Raw genomic sequence first — 21,295 nt, 5'->3', positions numbered from 1 at the left:
AAAATAGCTACATCTGTTTAAAAACAAAATTTTATTAAAGTGTTTTGTTGAAAGTTGTAATAAGCAGACCAACTGAATATTTAAGAGGTAATTATGCTTATTATAAGGCAGTCATCTTTATAGACATTGTGAAAACATTCTGTCACATTTATATTTACTGTAAAATTTTAAAGGATTTCATTCATTGGCTAGTGGAGCACTGTGTCTAATAGTGGTGTTTTTCTCAAATCTTTAAGCTCGTTTTTTTCATTAACTTGATATGTCTGCCCTTTTTTCCCACATCCTGATGTATAATAAAACTTTCCACAGTGCCCTTTTTTATAGTCAGTTATGAAATCAGAATCATCCAGGGTATAATTCAGAACCAGAGGTTTCTTTTTTTTTTCTCTTTTTTTTAACCTACTATATACCCCCCAAAAGCCTGTTTTCTCTACTTCTCTGGCCTTTTGAGAGCTGCATAATCTTAACCCGACAGAGTCACTGTCCCCATCACTCTCGTAGCTTAGAGTCAGGCAGGGTAAATGTCCATGATGCCTGGACTGTTGTGTATGATGAAACAAACATTCTGTTTTGTCTGCTTGAAGAAATCACCCAAATATCTGTTTTTATTGTTTTAAATGTTTTCTAAAGCTTATTCTGTACATATGCCTGGTTACTAGTCTTAACTGTCTTGTGAGTTTTTAAATGGGTTTGGGGGATCATTACGAATATCTTTATTGAGAGGGACCTGGGTGAAGAAAGTTTCTTCCAGAACATAGTTTTACATAGTCCTTGTTTCCCTCTGTTATACTTTTAATAATAATACTTGTAGTTATATGTGGAACACTTGTTATATTTTGCTTTGTAAAAAAATATTTTGTGTACCTTTAAAAGCATATTAATTCCATGTTCCAGTCTTTTAATCTTTTATGCATTTGTCAGTGAGCTAAAATAAATCAATTTTTATATAGTATAACCTTGAGAAGTAATTTTAACTTAATAGTTGATGAAACTTAATAGTTGATGAAACAGTTGACTTAAAAACCATGCTCTCTCAAAGCACACATGTATATTTATGTATATACATACACACACATATATGCTTTGATTTTCATTTCATTTTGTATAATACCTCCGTTATTTGTTATACAAGTTGAATTTATGTACAGATGATTATTCTGGAAGGATACGAGTTAAAGAATAGAAAAAACCCAAACCATAAGTTTGATGTTTCCCTTTCCTCTCTCCTAATTCTTATCAAATACAATGTGCCAGAAGTTCTGGAAAAGTCTCTGTAAAACCAGTGCAGCAGTTCATTATTACAGAGACATTGTGATGGTATAGTTAGTGGTTACTATCCACAATGAAAACATTATGCAGCCTTTAATTAACCATGACATTAGATTAAGTTGGAAATCATGAGATAAAATCATGAATTGAGCTGTTAGCATTATCCCTTGTCAGATGCATATCTGACAGGCAGAGTTACTCTAAAAATGCAGTCACGGCAAAAGATGAACAAACTGAAACACATCAGTTTATATACATGTTTTTGACCGATCATTAATTAGTGTAAAGCATTTGATTAGAAACATGTATTTTAGAAATACATGTATTTTAAAATAAGAAATATTTTATATACTACTGTCTACTCATTGCCTACTGTCTGAAAATAAACATTTTCATGTTTTTTCCTAGATGAAAGAGGCAGATGAGAGCACAGGATCTGGAGATGGGCCAATAAAGTCAGTACGCAAAAGAAGAGTACGGAAGGAGTAACCTGTATTCAAGTATTTTTCACTCCTGAGAGAGCAAGTTGGCATTCTCAAGTCCGTGTGCCAGAACTACGCTTGAGTCAACCTGCACACCCCTTTTCTACTATCTAGCAATGTTATTCTTTCAGACATTTCTCTTAATCTTCTTTTTCAGAAATGAAAAACCTTTGAAGTTACCTGGTCTTTGAATTTAGAATAAAAGAAAAGTGGCACGTTACATATCAGATTTTAAGAGATTTTTATCATTAGAGGTTACACAGTTTTCATAGTTTGGAGAAAGTTTTGGTTTCTACAGAACAAAATAAGATGCAGCACGCTGCTTTACTGCTATGGGACAAGTCAGTTGTTGGAATTTCCCCTAAATGGCTATACTACAATATACCTGGTAGTTCTATAGTATAAGTGAGTGTTCTGTTGTACAGAGCTGATCGCAATAAAGCTTCTGTATGGCTGTTTGGTTCTACCAGCGATTGAAAGTGCTGTGTGTGACCCGCGCTTACCCAGTTTGTGTCAAGTTATAATTACGGTCCACTGTTCACTTTAAAGAGGTGCTTTGTTGCCTGCCAGTCAACAAAACAGAAATGTGTCTTATCATTCATAGAATTGCTGGTTAATAGTGCAGCATATTTACATTTGAATACAGAGATGAGGTTTATCAAAATGAAATGGTGTACAGCTATTTTTCAAGTTGTTATAGTTGTTTTATGCCAGAATGGCTTACCCTATTCACAAGATTGCTTATGCCTACATTGCTCTTAAAAACAAAATTTAAGCATTTTTTTTCTTTTTTTAAACAATACCTACTTTAATAGGTAAATTATTATTGGAGTCTGATCAGTAAGAGATTCTAGTGGCTGATAGATATCGATCATCATGTTTTGTATTTTTATCTTTTTTCCAACAAATTCAAATCTATTGTCTTATCTAGCTTTAAAGCTCCCTCTATGGTAGACAGACTATTGCTCCTCTTTTAAAATACTGTTGACCCTTGAACAACACAGGTTTGAACTGCATGGGTCCACTTGTATGTGGATTTTTTCTCCAATTAATTCTGCAGTACTCCACAGTAGGTAGTTGGTTGAATCCTCCGATGCAGAATCTGCAGATAAAGATGGTCAACTGTGGGACTTGAGCATCTGTGAATTTTGATATCTGCCACAGGTCCTGGAACCAATCTCCCATGGACACCAAGGGATGACTGTAAGTACTAGAAGTTACAGAAGTGCATTATAGTAGAACTGTATTATTCCATTTAACATATCTAAGAATTTTTCATGTTTGGGTGATAAACCCTTTGGAAGGTGATCTAAATCTTTGAGGCCATGAAACTACTTTAATACTATCTTGAGAACTCTATACTAGTTGGGCGATATTTTGGATTCCTTCATGAACATACACATCCCATCATTGGGCTAGCCCCACTAATATATTTAGAGCTCGTGTATAAGGAAAATGAGTTTCTAGCTTCTCCTCTGACTGAAGGAAGGAAGCCAAATAGCTAGTGTAGCCACAATTCACTCCTTATTTCAGAGAGTGAATTGAAAGTGAAAATAAGTGCTTTATTCATTGCTGTGTTTTGAATTTTCCATATATTGGTGGTGGACAATCTTAATACATAGCTAACCATGCTTTGTATTTATTTAATACTAACTAAACCTAACACATCTTGCAAAGACTCCTTTTCTTGCTATGTACTTTAAATGAACTAGACACATTGAATGATTCTAGATGAGAATGTTTTTGAAAGTAAACTGCTACTTCATGAGATACATTTTTATGGGAAACTTCTTGCTTGACAAGTGTCTTATATATGATCTTTTTTCCCCTAAAGATTTATTAAAGCTTTTAATTTCTTGATTGCAGATTCATTTAAACTTTAACATTTGGTTAAACTCCACGAGCTCGCAGTGGTAAAATCTGAGCAACCAGTTTTGCCAGTCCTCTGCTCTTTCCTGGGGGTGTCCCCTCTGTGACTGTACCATTGGCTGGTAGGTTTAACCAAAACTTAAAAACCTACGTGCTCCATTCACTCAGTAGACAAAGCATAGAGTTTTCTTTAATAATGAGATCATTTTTTCCTTCTACCACCCCAGTCTGACTCTGTTGTTTTAAATGATTTAAGTTTTATCCTTTTCTCTAATAAAGGAGAAAAATTAATACATTTTGCTCTTTATTTTGGGGGGACTTTTTACCTTGATCAGACTAAAGTAGCTTTCTTTTTCTTGAGGTTTTTTTTTTTTAAGGTAGCCTTGCTTCCATTGGTCATTCCTCTAGAAAGATACAGACTACTAGAACTAAGAGCTTTTTAGATGCATCAGTCCACATTTGCAGGAGACAGAAGATAAAATTCCTTACATGTCAATATTAACTACTAGTAATGAATTTAATGAACCTCAGAAATTTAGAATACTAATTTAGAAAACTAATAGTTTTCAGTGAAAACTATTCAGAATAGTTCAAACATAAATATCTTACTGTAAATTTAAATATACTCTGGGCATCTGTGAAGTTTTTTCTTTTGTCAATTGTGGTTATGTTTTTAACTTCAGGATTTAGAGATGAAATATCAGATGGCTAATGTTGGATAACTCCTTAAGTCTCATGTAAAGAGTTTATTTAAACATATAGTTGACTCATTGGAAAAGACTCTGATGCTGGGAGGGATTGGGGGCAGGAGAAGGGGACAACAGAGGATGAGATGGCTGGATGGCATCACCAACTCGATGGACATGAGTTTGAGTGAACTCCGGGAGTTGGTGATGGACGGGAGGCCTGGCATGCTGCGATTCATGGGGTTGCAAAGAGTCGGACACAACTGAGTGACTGAATAGCATTTCTACATAAATTTTAAGAATATCTTCCCAAATTATAGGTCTCATTTCCATAGTATGGTAGCTGTGAGGAGTTCAGGAAATAAAATTATCTCTAATTGACAGGTCAGATGAAGTAGGTTGATGGGAGAAAAAAATGTGTTTTTGAATATGTTTGGAGTTTGTTCAGAGATCAAAATGGATGGAAGGAAGAGCAATGGTAATTTTAGAAAAAGATGGGCAACAGGGTAATTTTTAAATGATCTTTTAACACCTAACATGGTATCATATCACACATTTTATGTTTCTTAAATGAATATAATTTTACATCCTTTGTAAAATTTTGGAGTAATTTAAAGTTTTAATTACTTAGACTAAGCCATCTATAGATAATATAGAAAATTTAAAACAAGGCAAATACATTATACAGTTGATTACAATGTATTACTTTAGCTTCTGTCATTGCTCCTCAATACCCTTTCCATTGTATGGTAAATTAGGTCCTAAGGCCAACATAAAGTCCTAGTTATAGTAAATATCGTCAAATTTCATTAATCTCTATGATTTAAGTGAAATAGTCTGTAGCTTGTCTTTTGGATAGAGTAGCTAAGAGGCAATTAAGTCAGTCTTCCAATTCTTAACCCCATCATGTTAGACATATTCTCTTTCCTTTCACAATTTACAAGTGGTCCTACCAACCACTGCTGCTGCTGCTGCCGCCAAGTCACTTCAGTGACTTGATGGGGAACTCTAGATGGTCAACTCTGTGCGACCCCACAGACGGCAGCCCACCAGGCTCCCCCGTTCCTGGGGTTCTCTAGGCAAGACCACTGGAGTGGGTTGCCATTTCCTTCTCCAATGCATGAAAGGGAAAAGTGAAAGTGAAGTCACTCAGTCGTGTCCAACTATAGCGACCCCATGGACTGCAGCCTACCAGGCTCCTCCGTCCACGGGATTTTCCAGGCAAGAGTACTGAAGTGGGATGTCATTGCTTATCCGAACTCAAGATAGGGAACTACAAAATTATCAAGAAAGATTGCACTCTAAAGAACTAAGATCAGTTTTGCTTTGTTTTGGATCATAAAAGTCATCCTAGACTATAATTCACTTTCCATTTCTCATTTGGAAAAGATTAGATCAGAGGGAAGAGTAATGAATATAAATGTGACATCATAAACTGGTTGGAGGGCTTCCCTCATGGCTCAAATGGCAAAGAATCTGCCTCCAGTGCAGGAGAGATAGGTTCCATCCCTGGTCGGAAGATCCCTTGGAGAAGAGCATGGCAACCCACTCCAGTGTTCTTGCCTGGAGGATCCCATGGACAGAGGAGCCTGGTGGGCTGCAGTCCATGGAGTCACAAAGAGTTGGACACTACTGATTAAGAAACTGGTTGAAACTGCAAGCTTCGATGATTTTGGTTACTTCACAAATTGTTTCGTTGTTACACGTACAATTCCAAAAATCTGTGAAAATCTGAAGTTTTTTCATGTTTGACATCAAAACTCATTTGGCAGCCAAACCTGACTTCCCTAAAAGACTACCTGTAGTCTTCATTTATCTTAGTATTCATATATTTTGCTACAAAAGTGTTAATATATTTGATTATAAGTACTGCCCCAAGCTGTATTGGTGTATGAGTTACATAATACTTTATCATGTATGAAAAAATTCCAAATTCTGAAACATCTGGTCCCAAGAGTTACAGATAAGGGGTTATGAGCTGTATTAACTTGCTGTAAGTAAAGTTCATAGTGAATATAAAGACAAATTTTGGATGGAACCTAGTGTTAGTATTGAGGGAATTTCTGCTGGAGACCCTGGGGAAGAGGGGTTCCTGCAAGTCATCATTCCACTAGCATTTAGATAGAGCCAGGAAGAATTAAAAATGCATTCTGACACTGGTTAAAACAGTACAGAAGACTTTATTCAGGGCTGTTGCAGCAAGGGCCAAGGCTGTGGTGACAGGGGCAAGAGAATGGGCTCAGCTCCAACTACAGTGAAGACAGCTGAGGATGTATAGTCATTAAGCAGAGTGGAAGTGGGGCATTGGGGGATGGAAAATTACTGAGAAGACACCAAGATAGGGGGATGCTTGCCATGCTGACTTAACAGGATTCTTGCTGAAGGCCAGCAGGGTGATCAGATTCTGAGAGTAGGGGAATTCTTTCCAAAGTGACGCAGCAGGATTTTTACTAACAATGGACTAGTCAGGCTGAAGACAGGACCTAAGTAAGATACAAGGCCTACTGAGAAAGAGGGCTCAGAAGAACCTGGCTAAACTTTGGTTAAATATCAAGCTAGGCACGGTCTCTGCGCACAGTTTACCACCTGTATTTCTAATATAGACACTGACATCCTGAAGATATTGCCATAATTAAGAGTGTGTGTGTGTGCATGCTCAGTCATGTCCAACTCTTTGCAACCCATGGACTGGAGCCCACTAGGCTCCTCTGTGCACTGGTTTACCATCTGTATGGCAAGCGGGTGGGGCATGTATTTCAAGTAATATCTTGTCACCTTCTGGGTTAACAGCTGTAGGATGGCAGTTGGAAAAGGCAGAATATGAAATGAATTGGGTGTGCCCTGATGCTTTTAGCAAGAAGGCATCACAAGAAGGAACTTCGTTTCCAAGCAGAGATGGAAGGGAACAGAAAAATTGTGTATTAGGTACCTCACAACATTAGAAAAGCTAATTGCCTCTGTACCCTGAATGGCAGAAGTTCAGCATTGTTTTATTTGAGGTGTGGGAGGTAGAAGGGGAAGCCCAGTTAAGATTTCTCTGCCAAGTGTTAGGCAAAGGAACCCGGCCCTGCAGTGATACCTGGATGCTGCGATTCCCAGCCCTGTTTTCAGTTGGTTTCACAGTAGCCTCCATCAGAGGAGTCAGGGTCCATTCAGAGGCAGGGTCCTGTGAAGAAGGAAAGCAGGCCAACTTTGGAGAATTTAGTCTAAAGCGCATGATTGTGATTCCCAGCATATGGAACTGAAGCATAGAGACAAGAAGTCTATTTCTGAGGGAACTGTACAGCCCAAGAAATGTAAGCTTGGCCTTCAAACAATGGGCACCAAACTCACACCAGCAAGAAGTGGACTGTTTTCATAACATTAACCTGTGCAGGGGACACCCCCAAACTCTGTTTCAGAGTCCCGGGAAGGGGGTGGGGGGGTGGGGGATGGATAAGGAATAACTTTCCAGCTAGGGGGAGCCATGGAGAGCAAGGAATAAGGTTAGTCCCTTGCCAGAGATTACACTCAGGTCTAATCAAGGAACTTTGTCCACTATGAGAGACAGAATCTTCCAGGGTGTCTCTCCCAGGAGTATTCCACAGCTGACTTTGATGTGTTTCTCTTTGTTTCATTTTCCAAATTGAGAGTTATTTGGGTATTCTGTCCCCACTGCTGCTGCTGCTAAGTCGCTTCAGTCGTGTCCGACTCTGTGCGACCCCATCGACGACAGCCCACCAGGCTCCCCCATCCCTGGGATTCTCCAGGCAAGAACACTGAAGTGGGTTGCCATTTCCTTCTTCAATGCATGAAAGTGAAAAGTGAAAGTGAAGTCGTTTAGTCGTGTCCAACTCTTAGCGACCTCATGGACTGCAGCCTACCTGGCTCCTCCATCCATGGGATTTTCCAGGCAAGAGTACTGGAGTGGGTTGCCATTGCCTTCTCCACCTATCCCTACTACACCATTATAAATGGACAGAGCAAATACAGTAAGTCCCTTACATATGAATGAGTTCCCTTCCAAGAGCTAGTTGCTAAGTCCAACTTGTTCATAACTTCAGAGTTAGCCTATGTACCCAATTAACACAATCTGCTATGTATCACAGCTTTTACACTTGCTTCCTGGGCTTGAAATTAAGATGCTGTAGTACTGTATACAGTAAAGCACACAAAAACACAACCGCTTCTAGAGGGTACACGCAGGTGACAATATACACTAGACCCGTGAACTTACGTGACTGGACAGCACAGGCACATTCGCCTCTTTGAAGGTTCTTATGCAGGGGAGTTATATAATCTGTCATCAGTTTAAAGGTGGTCAGACTATGAGGGGTCACATCTACAACTGACAGACCTTGATAGAGATCCTGGATTTTGCACTGCATCAGAAATGGACAAGGAGAGGCTGAGTATGTTCTACGTATGGGAAGAAGGTTGGGCACAGATACTTCATAGCACGAGAAGAGGGCTGTGGCTAAGGCTGCTACCACCTTATCCTCTGTCTGCTTCCATAATAAAGTTGTAGCTGGAATACGGCTTCCAGCCAGGGGTTACATTTCTCAGCAACTAGATTTAAGTAAATTCCCACACCCTACACCCTTGGGAATGTGCTAAGACATGAGCCATTTCCAGGCAGGCCAAGCCCATAAAACCCTGCATGTGTTCACCAGGCACTTTCTGCTGCAAATCTGAATAGGGAAAACAAATGTGACTTGGAAGCCATGGCTGAAAATGGCAGAGAAATCCCCAGCTCATAAAGCCTTCTACTTTATCATGCTCACCTCAGAACCATTAGCTGGAAGAGAAAACTTCCATATATTTAATCACTGTGTTTCTTGTTAAAAGAGGTTAGCCTAACCTAACCACCTTTCTCCTGGCAATCTTGGATCCTTCTCTTTGAATTCTTTGCTTTTATTTTTTAAATGAATGTATAATATCATTTTTTTAAATATAGTATTCCCTTAAACATCCAGTAAGTAATCCTGTGGCTTGGAACAACCCTGAATATACCACACCACACCACTGTATGTATCCCCGTTACTTAGGCAACTATATCAAAACACACGCAGTTTTTGAAACAGCTTTTTATTAAACAACAAAGCGTAACTGCAACACAATTTTAAATGTTTGAAAATTAGGTCACAAAGAGATGCAAAATGTTTGCAGTATGACTATTATATATTCATACAGCTAAAGTCACCAAATCTTACACCAATACAAACATAAGATTATTCCATGATTAGCCTAAATTTAATAACTATAAACTATATTAGTGGATTTCTTTTCCTATTTAACATTTTAATTAAATACTGATTTCCTTACCAAATGGAATCTACTAAACTAAATTTTAAAAAATGGTTAAATAACTAAAATTCTGCAAACCAGTAGTTGGGTTTGCAGAAACTTCTGGGAGAAGTAGATAAAATACTGAGAAAGCATCAATTAGTTTACATGTAAAACTCTCCCATCTTATTCATGACTCTGATACTAATCCACTCTTAATGGACTTTGCAAAATTGATCTGCTGGTACTACAAATAAACCTGAGACCAAACTCTATTCTCTTCCAGGTTAGCCAAACTTAATCCATTTTTTAAAATGTTCCTTCCAAAATCCAATCTGTGCCAGAGAGAACATAAATCTGGAGTAGAAACATTTGGAGTTGGTTACAGGTACTTACGAAGTACTTTTCCCACCCTATTTCTATTTTTCCTCAAAATTTTCTATTTCAAACACACACACAACCAGAACTCATCTTTTCAGATACCAAGTGGGTTATTTTGTGCAAAGGAAGTTTTTAATAACAAATCTTCCCCATACCATAATTCAAAGAAAAATCTTCATTTTTATAGCCTCCATTTTCAATTAATGTAAGAGAAACCTACTATCCTTACTACTACTAAACATAATAAATAAGCCCTAACTGAGAAAGTATCTTATTTTGGTTAAGTTTCAACAGTTAGAGTTCAGGCTACTCTCCTAGATGATTAGCTACTGAAATTACTTTTTACAAACGTGAAACCAATTTTTTCCCTAGGGGAAGGAAAACCAGGAAGAAAGCAAATGGAAGAGAGGCACACGATGGTAGACAGGGTACATAAAGCTGTGCATTTAGTACATGATTTTGGTTACTTTTTCACAACACGGTAGTTACTTGCTTGTATCTCTATGCCTATAATATAAGACAATGCTAACCCTATAAATCAAAACAAATTTGATAAAACATTCATTTTCAAGTTTCATAAATATATGCATTTCTAATTATAAAGTCTCTACATTTGCACATTTTCATAGACTAACATAATACACAAACTCATGGAAGTCTTCTGTTATGCTCTTAATTTTGCCTAGATCTGACATTATCTTCATAAATACTCAGTGAAGCCACAAACAAAAGTACTGTAACTTTTGGAATCTATCCAAGTTTTAAAGAAAAAAAAAGATCAGCAGCAATTCTGTAAGACGTACGAGATACCAATCCCTTATTTTCTTTTGCTTTTTGTGTCAGTTGTTTGAAAAACACTAGAAGCTGACATGAGGTTTTCTATATATTGTCCAAGAACTTGGTTTTCTGATTTTAGCTTCAGATTTTCTTCCTTAACTGCATCTACTCTTGCAGACAGATCTATATCAAAAATTAAAAAGTGAATTATCAATAAAGTGATGACAATGACTCCATATTACATACCGCTTATTAAGATTTACTCTGAAATACCACAGTCCTTGAATTTTCTGTTTTTAAATTCAGACTACTTTAGATGTAAACAAAGTAAGCTGAGTACGAATCAAGAGCCAAAATTCCTAAAAAGAGATTTCATATTAGATTAAATGTTATACTTTGCAAACAGCATTTTTGTTAAGTAGTTAATTCTTAAAATGGCTATTTTTTAAAAATATTGTTTTTAAAATGTTAAGTTTGGTTCATATCTTAGCATCATAAAACTGTAATTCTTAACTAAAAGTGTTTTAAGAAAATGTAGTAGGTGAACATAACTAAATTTACATACTGGATATAGGCCGTCAGTTTCCAAGCAATTCATCATTTTGTATTTTTGCATTAGCAAGAAATTCAAAAGAGCAGGCCTTGACGATGAAGAGATACTACATCTGTTCAGTCACTCAGCAGCTAAGTTACTCAGCGCCTTCTAGTAGACAAGCACTTTTCCAGTGGCGAAAGTAACAGAAAGGCCCTGCCCTTGCAGAGTTGACACTGTGGTGTGCGTGTGAGCACAGGTGCATGTAGGGGGCTCGGGAGAAGAAGCAAGAAGGATAAGGATCACAGGAAGCAAAGGGAAGTGGTCCTTCTACACAGTGTAGCTAAGGACAGCTGTTTTGATTAAGGAAATTTCACCAGAGACCTAAAGGAAGTGAGGGAACAAGTCACACAGATATGCAAATGACTAAGGGTGAGTCAAACACAGGGAAACAGCAACTGCTAAGACCCTGAGGAGAAGCAAGGAGGCTGGAGTGTCTAAGGTAGGATGATTGAGTCAGGAGTGCGACAGGACTCTGAGAGGTAAAACGGAAATAAGAGACTTCCAGAAAGGGACTTGGTTTTCATTACCCATAAGAAGGGAAGCCACTGGAGTGACATGATCTGCTCAACCTGATTTTAAAAAAACACCACCTTGTAAATTCGTCCAAAACCAAAAGATATTTTGGTGGTGCAATTAACTTTATAGAAGGCATTTAGAAAATGAAAAGACTCAGGTAAGTTCCCTTATAATCTCTGTGGCTAATACACTGTTTTTACTTTCATTTAAACTTTATTGAAGTGGACTTAATAACACCATTCAGGGACTTAAAAGGGGTGCTCCTATTATGTTAGACCTTAAAGAGGGAAGCACAAGAACACTATTTGACTTCCTTATTGAGACAGAACTGTGTTTTAAAAATCACCAGTCAAAGCTACAGGCAGGAGAAACAAACCACTGAAGTAAACTTTGAAGTTTATACATTTTAAAACTGGGCACAGTAACAAAATTTAGCAACATAAATGCTTACAATTTCAATACCTGGATGTTAGTCAAGAAAACTACAAAATGCAAGCTAACCTTCAAGTGTGTGTTGGAGTTCCAATACTTGGTTAATAAGTCGTGTTTTTTCCTCCAGTTCCACCTGATTTTCAGCATCAACTGCTGTAATGAAAAGGTTCAGATTTACTATTATTAACTACCATTTGTGTAGTATAGCACATAAAAGATCTGCACAATGTTTTACATTTATTATCTTCCTTGACTTACACAAAAGCCCTGTAAAATAAAAGATGGATCCTACATCACAGATGACAACACCAAAGTGAAGGTAAAGTGCTTTACCAACATCTTACAGTTAAAGAATGGAAGCTGCCTTAAATTGTTTCTAGAACTAGATAGGATTATAAATAAGTACAACTGGCCAAGATCAAGCCTTCCTTCTAAATACTGCTTCTCTGCTCTTTCCATTGCTTAATAAAGCAATGTGTCTGCCACAAAACATATAAAAAGGAAAACGAAGAACATACCATCCATGTCAGCATTCATCATCTTCAGTAACAAACTTCTGCGCCTTGGATACAAAATTCTTGATGAATGGTCTGCAGTAAGAAGAAACATAGATATCACTCAGTCCAAAAAAGATATTAAACCTCCTCTACACATAGCATTATTAAAGAATTAACTAAATACAAATGGAATAAAAATAATGTTTGATAAAACTACCCCAAGTCTTCCCATGTAGCCAGCATTAGGGCTGTTCTCCCACACATTTTTTACACATGGTTTTAATTCTCTGGTTCTCTGTACTTCAGAGAAAGTTTTAGGTAAGACATGTAGATGGGTATAGATGCACACACACACACACAGATGACCCTTCAACAAGGTTTTGAACCATGCAGGTCCACTTACTCTCAGATTTTTTTTCAATAAACACTATTACAGAACTACTCGACCTGCAGTTGATTCAATCTGCAGATGTGGAATTGGATATACGAAGGGTTGACTATAAAGTTGTATGTGGATTTTCAATTGTGCAGAGGGTCAGTACCCCTGATCCCCTTGTTGTTGAAGGGTCAACTGAATAAAAATGTGTGTATACACACACACACATCTGCTGATACATATATTCAAATAGACTGATCACAAAAATTTTTCTCAAAAATTCTGTAAGTTATTCAATCCTTTATAGTATTTGAAGACCATACAAATTACTCCTCTCCATTTAATCAAAGTGTCTTCATAATCGAAGAGGAAGGGTGTTAGCAGTGAAAACTTGATTCGGCCCTTGCCCAAGAGAAGAGCACTTTCATACCACTTCAACTACTTGTCTGGGAGGGACGACAGAGCTAACAGTCAAAAGCAAAAGTAAGTGATTTTGGGACTACTCAGCAATGACAGCCATCAACTTGGCTATTTCCCCTGTTACATAATACAGGTATCTCCAGGTTTTAAGTTTTACTTAATGCCAGTGCACTTGTATAAAAGACCTACATTAGGACCTGGTTTTGCTAAACAAAAAAAATCTGCGAGGGTTTTCACTTTCATGAAAAAAGGCAAAAAGCAAAAAAAGCCTTCAGTGTTTGTTTAGCAACAGGGTGTTAGAAACAGCGCTCACTGTGAGCGCTCCCGCCCCGAGAACTACACTCAGCATCTCAGCGTCAAGCTGCCGTAGCTCTGAGCCGTGTCTGTGAGCATCTGTCCTTGCTCCCTCTTCTGTGCATCTGTTAGCAAGGTGTGTCCTAAGACAACTGCTTCATCACTTTATGCCATTTCAGCTTCTAAGAGGTAGGAATGGTCTCCTTTCAGACAGTAGGGAGAAACCTGTATATTAAATGCTCCAAATATCTAATATTCAGTCTTTTTAAAAATACACCTGAAATAGGATTTTCATGACAGCTGAAAAGAGATAATACACAAGTCAAAGCAACAGATAAACACAAAATGAATGCACTCGATTTTAAAGTCAGATCTAGCATAGGGATGGGTTATACTTCTTTTGCCTCTGTTTTCATCTAATACTAAAACCAAAAAAGTCTTCCATAAAAGCAAAGTGTTCCAGACCGATTAATGTAGTAGGTAAGGAAAAGAAGCCCGTTTCTGAAATTCTGGCCACATATAACCCAAACAATCGAAAAATCTATGCATGGCTCATCAACAGCTTGACTTTGAAAAAATTTAATAAGGAATAAAATGGGGTGGAGGAGATTTATTAAAGGAAAAATTATTCTCAGAAAAGCACATCAAGATTGGGGAGGAAGAAGAGCACAAAATCAGGGCATGAGTACAGTGCTACAGAATGTATCACATAACCCAGGAGAGCACTACTCACAGCACAGTCCATGTAAGACTGCCCTGAGGGCTGAACAATGCAAAACCTGCCCAACTATACATAGCATCCCTGTGCAAAACAGCATTCCCCTTTAATAAAGCAGACCAGAGCACTACCAGCTGTCTCTACATGACAACAACAAAAAGACAAGTAGCCCATTTTTCTTACTGTGATGTGATCAAATAGATGGGTCTCAAAACACTACTAGTATATATTCTAAGTCTTTCATGAAATTTAGAGTAGTAAACAGATTTACTGTATATATGGGATCAAAAGATTTGTTGAGCTCTTCAAAGCAAAGTATTTCAGCCATGGATTTTATTTCCTTCAAAATAGGACCAATCCTCAAACTTTGCAATGCCTACATTAGCACAGTAGTATGTCATAATATGCACTCAACACAAAATTGACCTTTTCAACCATAAAATTACAGGGAGGCCTGGCATGCTGCGATTCATGGGGTCGCAAAGAGTCGGACACGACTGAGCGACTGACCTGATCTGATCTGATCTGATCGTTACTATCATATCAATCCAATTCTGTCAAGTGTGCTCTTAAAATAGTTCATTTTCAACTCCTGCTCGTACACATAAATCCAAATCTGACATGAAAAGAGAGACTCCACACCAAAGTATCTCAAGTGTGGGAACACTTAAAAACATGAGGTGCTAAGGCTGGTCTGTTCATCGAAAATGTACCTTAGCTCTCCACAATGGATACAATTGTCTGGGATTCCTCAATTCTGACCTAAGCTGAGGTCAGATCTCATAAAACTTTTTCAAAAGTCACAGTAAATTTTGGTGCCTATCTTTACCTAACCTTGGTCAGTAGAAGAGAATGTAGAATTATTTTGATAATTAAGTCCAGGGAGCAGAAGTATGGAGGGAACAAGGGTCTAGAAATGTGGCAAATATTAGTATACAGCCATTTTCCATACCCACACAGTCAGCTGTGTCCAAAGACTATCATCTTACCAAATACACCTCTACTTTCTTTTCTGGCACGGCCAACAGGACCATAACATCCTCTTCATAAGAAGCAATTTGCGTGAGTGCTAAGTCCCTTCAGCCGTATCTGACTCTGTGCAACCCTATGGACTATAGCCCGCCAGGCTCCTCTGTCCACGGGATTCTCCAGGCAAGAATACGGGAGTGGACTGCCAAGCCCTCCTCCAGGGGATCTGACCCATGGATCAAACACACATCTCTTGTGCCTTCTGCACTGGCACATGGGTTCTTTACCACTAGTGCCACCTGGTAAGCTAAAGAGGCAGTTAGCACAGTGATTAAGAGCATGGACTTAGACAGTTAACTGTTGTTCAGTCACCCAGTAGTGTTACAGACTCTGTGACCCCATGGACTACAGCACGCCAGGCCTCCCTGTTCCTCACCATCTCCCCAAGTGTGCCCAAGTTCATGGCCATTGCATCGGTGATGCCATCCAGCCATCTCATCCTCTAATGCCCTCTTCTCCTTCTGCCCTGTAAGTCCCTGCTGGATTTAGATTATAGTGATAGTGAAGTTGCTCAGTCGTGTCCAACTCTTTGTGACCCCGTGGACTGTAGCCTACCAGGCTTCTCCATCCATGGGATTCTCCAGGCAAGAATACTGGGGTGGGTTACCATTTCCTTCTCCAGGGGCTCTTCCCAACCCAGGGATCGAACCCGGGTCTCCCGCATTGGAGGAAGATGCTTTAACCTCTGAGCCACCAGGGAAGCCCGCATTTGGATTCAATTCCCACCTCTCCTACTTATAAGATCTGGAACCTTAGGTAAACATCTCAGTCTCAGGTTCTTCATCTATAAAACGAGGTTAAAAACAGTAGGTACCTCACAGTTTTGTTGTGAGAATTTCATGAGTTGATATATTTAATGTGAGTATTGTTGCAGTCACATTATATATGGAGCCACCTGGGGAGCCCAATATATAATGTAACTGCAACAATACTCATTAATGTTAGCTATTGTCCTTTTCATTATAGGGGACTGGAATGCAAAAGTAGGAAGTCAAGAAATACCTGGAATAACAGGCAAATTTGGCCTTGGAGGACAGAATGAAGCAAGGCAAAGACCAACAGAGTTTTGCCAAGAGCACACACTGGTCATAGCAAACACCCTCTTCCAACAACACAAGAGAAGACTCTATACATGGACATCACGAGATGGTCAATATCAAAATCAGATTGATTATATTCCTTTGCAGCCAAAGATGGAGAAGCTCCATACAGTCAGCAAAAACAAGACTGGGAGCTGACTGTGGCTCAGATCATGAACTCCTTATTGCCAAATTCAGACTTAAACTGAAGAAAGTATGGAAAACCACTAGACATTCAGGTATGACCTAAATCAAATCCCTTACGATTATACAGTAGAAGTGATAAATAGATTCCAGGGATTCGATCTGATAGAGTGCCTGAAGAACTATGGACAGCGGTTCGTGATATTGTACAGGAGGCAGGGAGCAAGACCATCCCCAAGGAAAAGGAATGCAAAATGGTTGTCTAAGGAAGCCTTACAAATGGCTGTGAATAGAAGTGAAAGGCAAAGGAGAAAAGGAAAGACATACCCATTTGAATGCAGAGTTCCAAAGAACAGCAAGGAGAGATAAGAAAGCCTTCCTCAGCCATCAATGCAAAGAAATAGAGGAAAACAATAGAATGGGAAAGTCCAGAGATCTCTTTGGAGAAGGAAATGGCAACCCACTCCAGTGTTCTTGCCTGGAGAATCCCAGGGACAGGGGAGCCTGGTGGGCTGCCGTCTATGGGGTCGCACAGAGTCAGACATGACTGAAGCGACTTAGCAGCAGCAGTAGCAGCAGAGACCTCTTCAAGAAAATTAGAGATACCAAGGGAACATTTCATGCAAAGATGGGCACAATAAAGGACAGAAATGGCAGGGACCTAACAGAAGCAGAAGATATTAAGAAGAGGTGGCAAGAATACACAGAAGAACTGTTTTGTACAAAAAAGATCTTCACAACCCAGATAATCACGATAGTATGATCAATCACCTAGAGCCAGACATCCTGGAATGTGAAGTCAAGTAGGCCTTAGGAAACATCACTATGAACAAAGCTAGTGGAAGTGATGGAATTCCAGTTGAGCTATTTCAAATCCTAAAAGATGATGCTGCGCAAGTGCTGCACTGAATATGTCAGCAAATCTGGAAAACTCAGCAGTGGCCACAGGACTGGAAAAGGTCAGTTTTCATTCCAATCCAAAAAAAAGGCAATGCCAAAGAATAGTCAAACTATTGCACAATTGCACTCATCTCACACACTAGTAAAGTAATGCTCAAAATTCTCCAAGCCAGGCTTCAACAGTATGTGAACCATGAACTTCCAGATGGTCAAGCTGGATTTAGAAAAGGCAGAGGAACCAGAGATCAAATTGCCAATATCTGCTGGATCATGGAAAAAGCAAGAGAGTTCCAGAAAAACATCTACATCTGCTTTATTGACTATGCCAAAGCCTTTAACTGTGTGGACCACAACAAACTCTGGGAAATTCTGAAAGAGATGGGAATACCAGACCACCTGACCTGCCTCTTGAGAAACCTATATGCAGGTCAGGAAGCAACAGCACTGGACAGGGAACAACAGACTGGTTCCAAATAGGGAAAGGAGTATGTCAAGGCTGTATATTGTCACCCTGCTAATTTAACTTGTATGCAGAGTACATCGTGAGAAACGCTGGACTGGATGAAGCACAAGCTGGAATCAAGATTGCCAGGAGAAATATCAATAACCTCAGATATGCAGATGACACCACTGTTATGACAGAAAGTGAAGAACTAAAGAGCCTCTTGATGAAAGTGAAAGAGGAGACTGAAAAAGTTGGCTTAAAACTCAACATTCAGAAAACTAAGATCATGGCATCCAGTTCTATCACTTCATGGCAAATAGATGGGGAAACAGTGACAGACTTTATTTTGGCTCCAAAAATCATTGCAGATGGTGACCGCAGCCATGAAATTAAAGGATGCTTGCTTCTTGGAAGAAAAGTTATGACCAACCTAGACAGCTATTAAAAGCAGAGACATTACTTTGCCAACAAAGGTTCGTCTAGTTAAAGCTATGGTTTTTCCAGTGGTCATGTATGGATGTAAGAGTTGGACTATAAACAAAGTGAAAAGTCAAAGTGAAGTCGCTCAGTCGTGTCCGACTCTTTGCGACCCCATGGACCACAGCCTATCAGGCTCCTCCATCCATGGGATTTTCCAGGCAAGACTGGTGGAGTGGATTGCCATTTCCTTCTCCAGGGGATCTTCCCAACCCAGGAGTCGAACCTGGGTCTCACACATTGCAGGCAGACGCTAAAGCTGAGTGCGAAAGAACTGATGCTTTTGAACTGTGGTGTTGGAGAAGACTCTTGAGAGTCCCTTGGACTGCAAGGAGATCCAACCAGTCCATCCTAAAGGAAATCAGTCCTGAATGTTCATTGGAAGGACTGATGCTGAAGCTGAAACTCCAATACTTGGCCACTTGATGTGAAGAACTGACTCATTTGAAAAGATCCTGATGTTGGGAAAGATTGAAGGCAGGAGGAGAAGGGGGCAACAGAGGATGAGACAGTTGGATGGCATCACCGACTTGATGGACATGAGTTTGAGCAAGCTCTGGGAGCTGGGGATGGGACAGGGAGGCCTGACGTGCTGCAGTTCATGAGGTCACAAAGAGTCGGACGAGACTGAGCGACTGAACTGTATCGTCTCTGCCTTTTAGCTCTAACACAAGTCACAAAAAGATTTTTAGAAAAAAAATCTAAAATCTAAATCTCATTTTCACAAATAAGCCAGGGCCAAGATGATAATGGCTTACCCAAGATCATAGTAGTAGTTACACAGAGCCAAGACTACATATAGTCAACGTCCCAGTCTAGTTTTTCCCACATCACCACTGGTATGCTCACATCTGAGACCTGAGCTTTTGAGACTTTTCTCTGATATCCACAACCACTCATTTTTCTACATCTAAAACTGATTTTCATCATCTATGATCCATTCATTAATGAACTAGTAAGACTACTAAATGGAGAAGGCAGTGGCAACCCACTCCAGTACTCTTGCCTGGAAAATCCCATGGATGGAGGAGCCTGGTGGGCTGCAGTCCATGGGGTCGCTAAGAGTCGGACACGACTGAGTGACTTCACTTTCACTTTTCACTTTCATGCACTGGAGAAGGAAATGGCAACCCACTCCAGTATTCTTGCCTGGAGAATCCCAGGGATAGGGGAGCCTAGTGGGCTGCCATCTACGGGGTCCCACAGAGTCGGAGACGACTGAAGTGACTTAGCAGCAGCAGCAGCAAGACTACTAAAAGTCACTGTGCTTTAATATACTAAATGTTTTACACATATTATTAGTTCATCAAATCAACAGGACATGGCAATTTATAAATGTGGACACAATCTCAGAAAGGATATGTATTTTGTCTTGGATTTCACAGCCAAAGTCTGTATCAAGAATTTGAACTCAGATCTAACTATAAAATCCCTGTATTACACAACAGAAGGCACTTTAACATGGCCTTAATCTAAATTTGCAAAACATTTTACAACCCTTAATGTCAAAATTTCTTGCTATTTCTGCTATCTAAAAACCTAAATGTAAGTTCCATACCTTTCAAGTTGCATCGACTTTCAACAAAGTTTTTTCAGGTACCTTCAAATTCTGACTTGTTCTGGTTAAATAAATCCAATTTTAAATTCTTCAAAATTAAGGGACTGATTGCCCAAACAAGAATTTGCTCATAAACGGGATCCCCAGAGTGGCTAGCTATGCTGGCTTTAATCAATGAATGAGTACAGGCACAGAATATAAAAGCATAGCTTTGGATTCTCAGGTACAGATTCAGCGTTGGAAACACAGCATCTGTCCTTAATATTATTACGTCATAGTACCAGAATCGATACATTAAACAACAAAACCCTGTCTTTCAGGGATGTCCCTTGTTTCTCCTCCAATCCTAACTCCCCTAGATGTGTCTATGAAGACCTTGAGAAAGATGGTCATTGAGAAACTAACCCGAGAGCTCCTTTCAGAGCCTGACAAGATGCCGCCAATCCTGGTTTTACCGCTCTCTTGCCTCCCTCCCCGCCTGGGCGTCCTCTTCCCCCATTTCCGAGTTCTCAGCAGGTCCAGGCGAGCCAGGTCCCATCCCACCCGAACACCCCCTCCCACAGTCCCATTTCAGGGCTGGACAGAGTCCTTAGACTCCGGAGCGGGGGGAACAAGGCGACAGGAAGTCCGCGCGAAGGACCACCGGCGACCCTCAACAAAGGAACCTCTGGGCCCAATACTGAGAGGATGAGAAAGAGAGGTTGCGCAGGAGTTCTCCGGGGAGCCAGGCCTCAGCCGCCCATCAAATGCCTAGGCGCTCTTCCCCGGTCCCCGATGCGCGGGCCAGCGTCCAGCCCACCCCGCCCTCCAGGCCCTCAGCAGTATCGAGGCCGCAATTCCAGCCGCCAAAGCCGGGCCCTTGGAGGACCACGACAACCCTCACCTGCCTTCTGAGGCGCCGGCAGGGGGAGGGTTCGGTAGGACGCCTCAGGCCTGAACCCTTGGACCAACTGGCACCGGCAGCCCCACCCTTTCCGCCCACAGAGCGTGCGCCGAGACAGGAGTCCCGCCCCTGCCTGCCCTGTTGCCAGCCAATCACCACTCAAGAAAACACGCCTGCGCATTAGCTTCCCGACGCCCCAATCT

General features: G+C 40.0%; 2 protein-coding genes across 8 annotated transcripts in view; one reads left to right on the top strand and one right to left on the bottom strand.

The window, feature by feature from the left end:
• CLGN (calmegin) overlaps window positions 1-2,217 on the top strand; it is a 48,360-nt gene extending 46,143 nt beyond the window's left edge. For both annotated transcript variants that reach the window (XM_006079253.3, XM_044930451.1), the window contains exon 15: window positions 1,678-2,217. In XM_006079253.3, coding sequence (XP_006079315.2) covers window positions 1,678-1,758 — 81 coding nt within the window. In that variant the 3' untranslated portion in view covers window positions 1,759-2,217. The remainder of the gene's footprint in view (window positions 1-1,677) is intronic.
• Window positions 2,218-9,357: 7,140 nt separating this feature from the next.
• The window catches only part of SCOC (short coiled-coil protein), a 39,900-nt gene continuing 27,962 nt past the window's right edge, over window positions 9,358-21,295 (bottom strand). The window contains exons 1-4 of one of the 6 annotated variants that reach the window (XM_006079254.3): window positions 21,093-21,288; window positions 12,791-12,862; window positions 12,342-12,425; window positions 9,358-10,912 (exon numbers count right to left, since the gene is read on the bottom strand). In XM_006079254.3, coding sequence (XP_006079316.1) covers window positions 10,770-10,912; window positions 12,342-12,425; window positions 12,791-12,862; window positions 21,093-21,273 — 480 coding nt within the window. In that variant the 5' untranslated portion in view covers window positions 21,274-21,288 and the 3' untranslated portion in view covers window positions 9,358-10,769. Of the gene's footprint in view, window positions 10,913-12,341; window positions 12,426-12,790; window positions 12,863-20,614; window positions 20,731-21,092; window positions 21,289-21,295 lie in introns of those variants that run through there. The other 5 variants (XM_006079255.3, XM_044930449.1, XM_044930450.2 and 2 more) reach the window with 5 other exon arrangements.

This window comes from Bubalus bubalis, chromosome 17, assembly GCF_019923935.1.
Source record: "Bubalus bubalis isolate 160015118507 breed Murrah chromosome 17, NDDB_SH_1, whole genome shotgun sequence".
Classification (NCBI taxonomy): domain Eukaryota; kingdom Metazoa; phylum Chordata; class Mammalia; order Artiodactyla; family Bovidae; genus Bubalus; species Bubalus bubalis.
The sequence above is the reverse complement of the archived record's forward strand: the minus strand, read 5'-3'. Positions and strand labels throughout refer to the sequence as shown.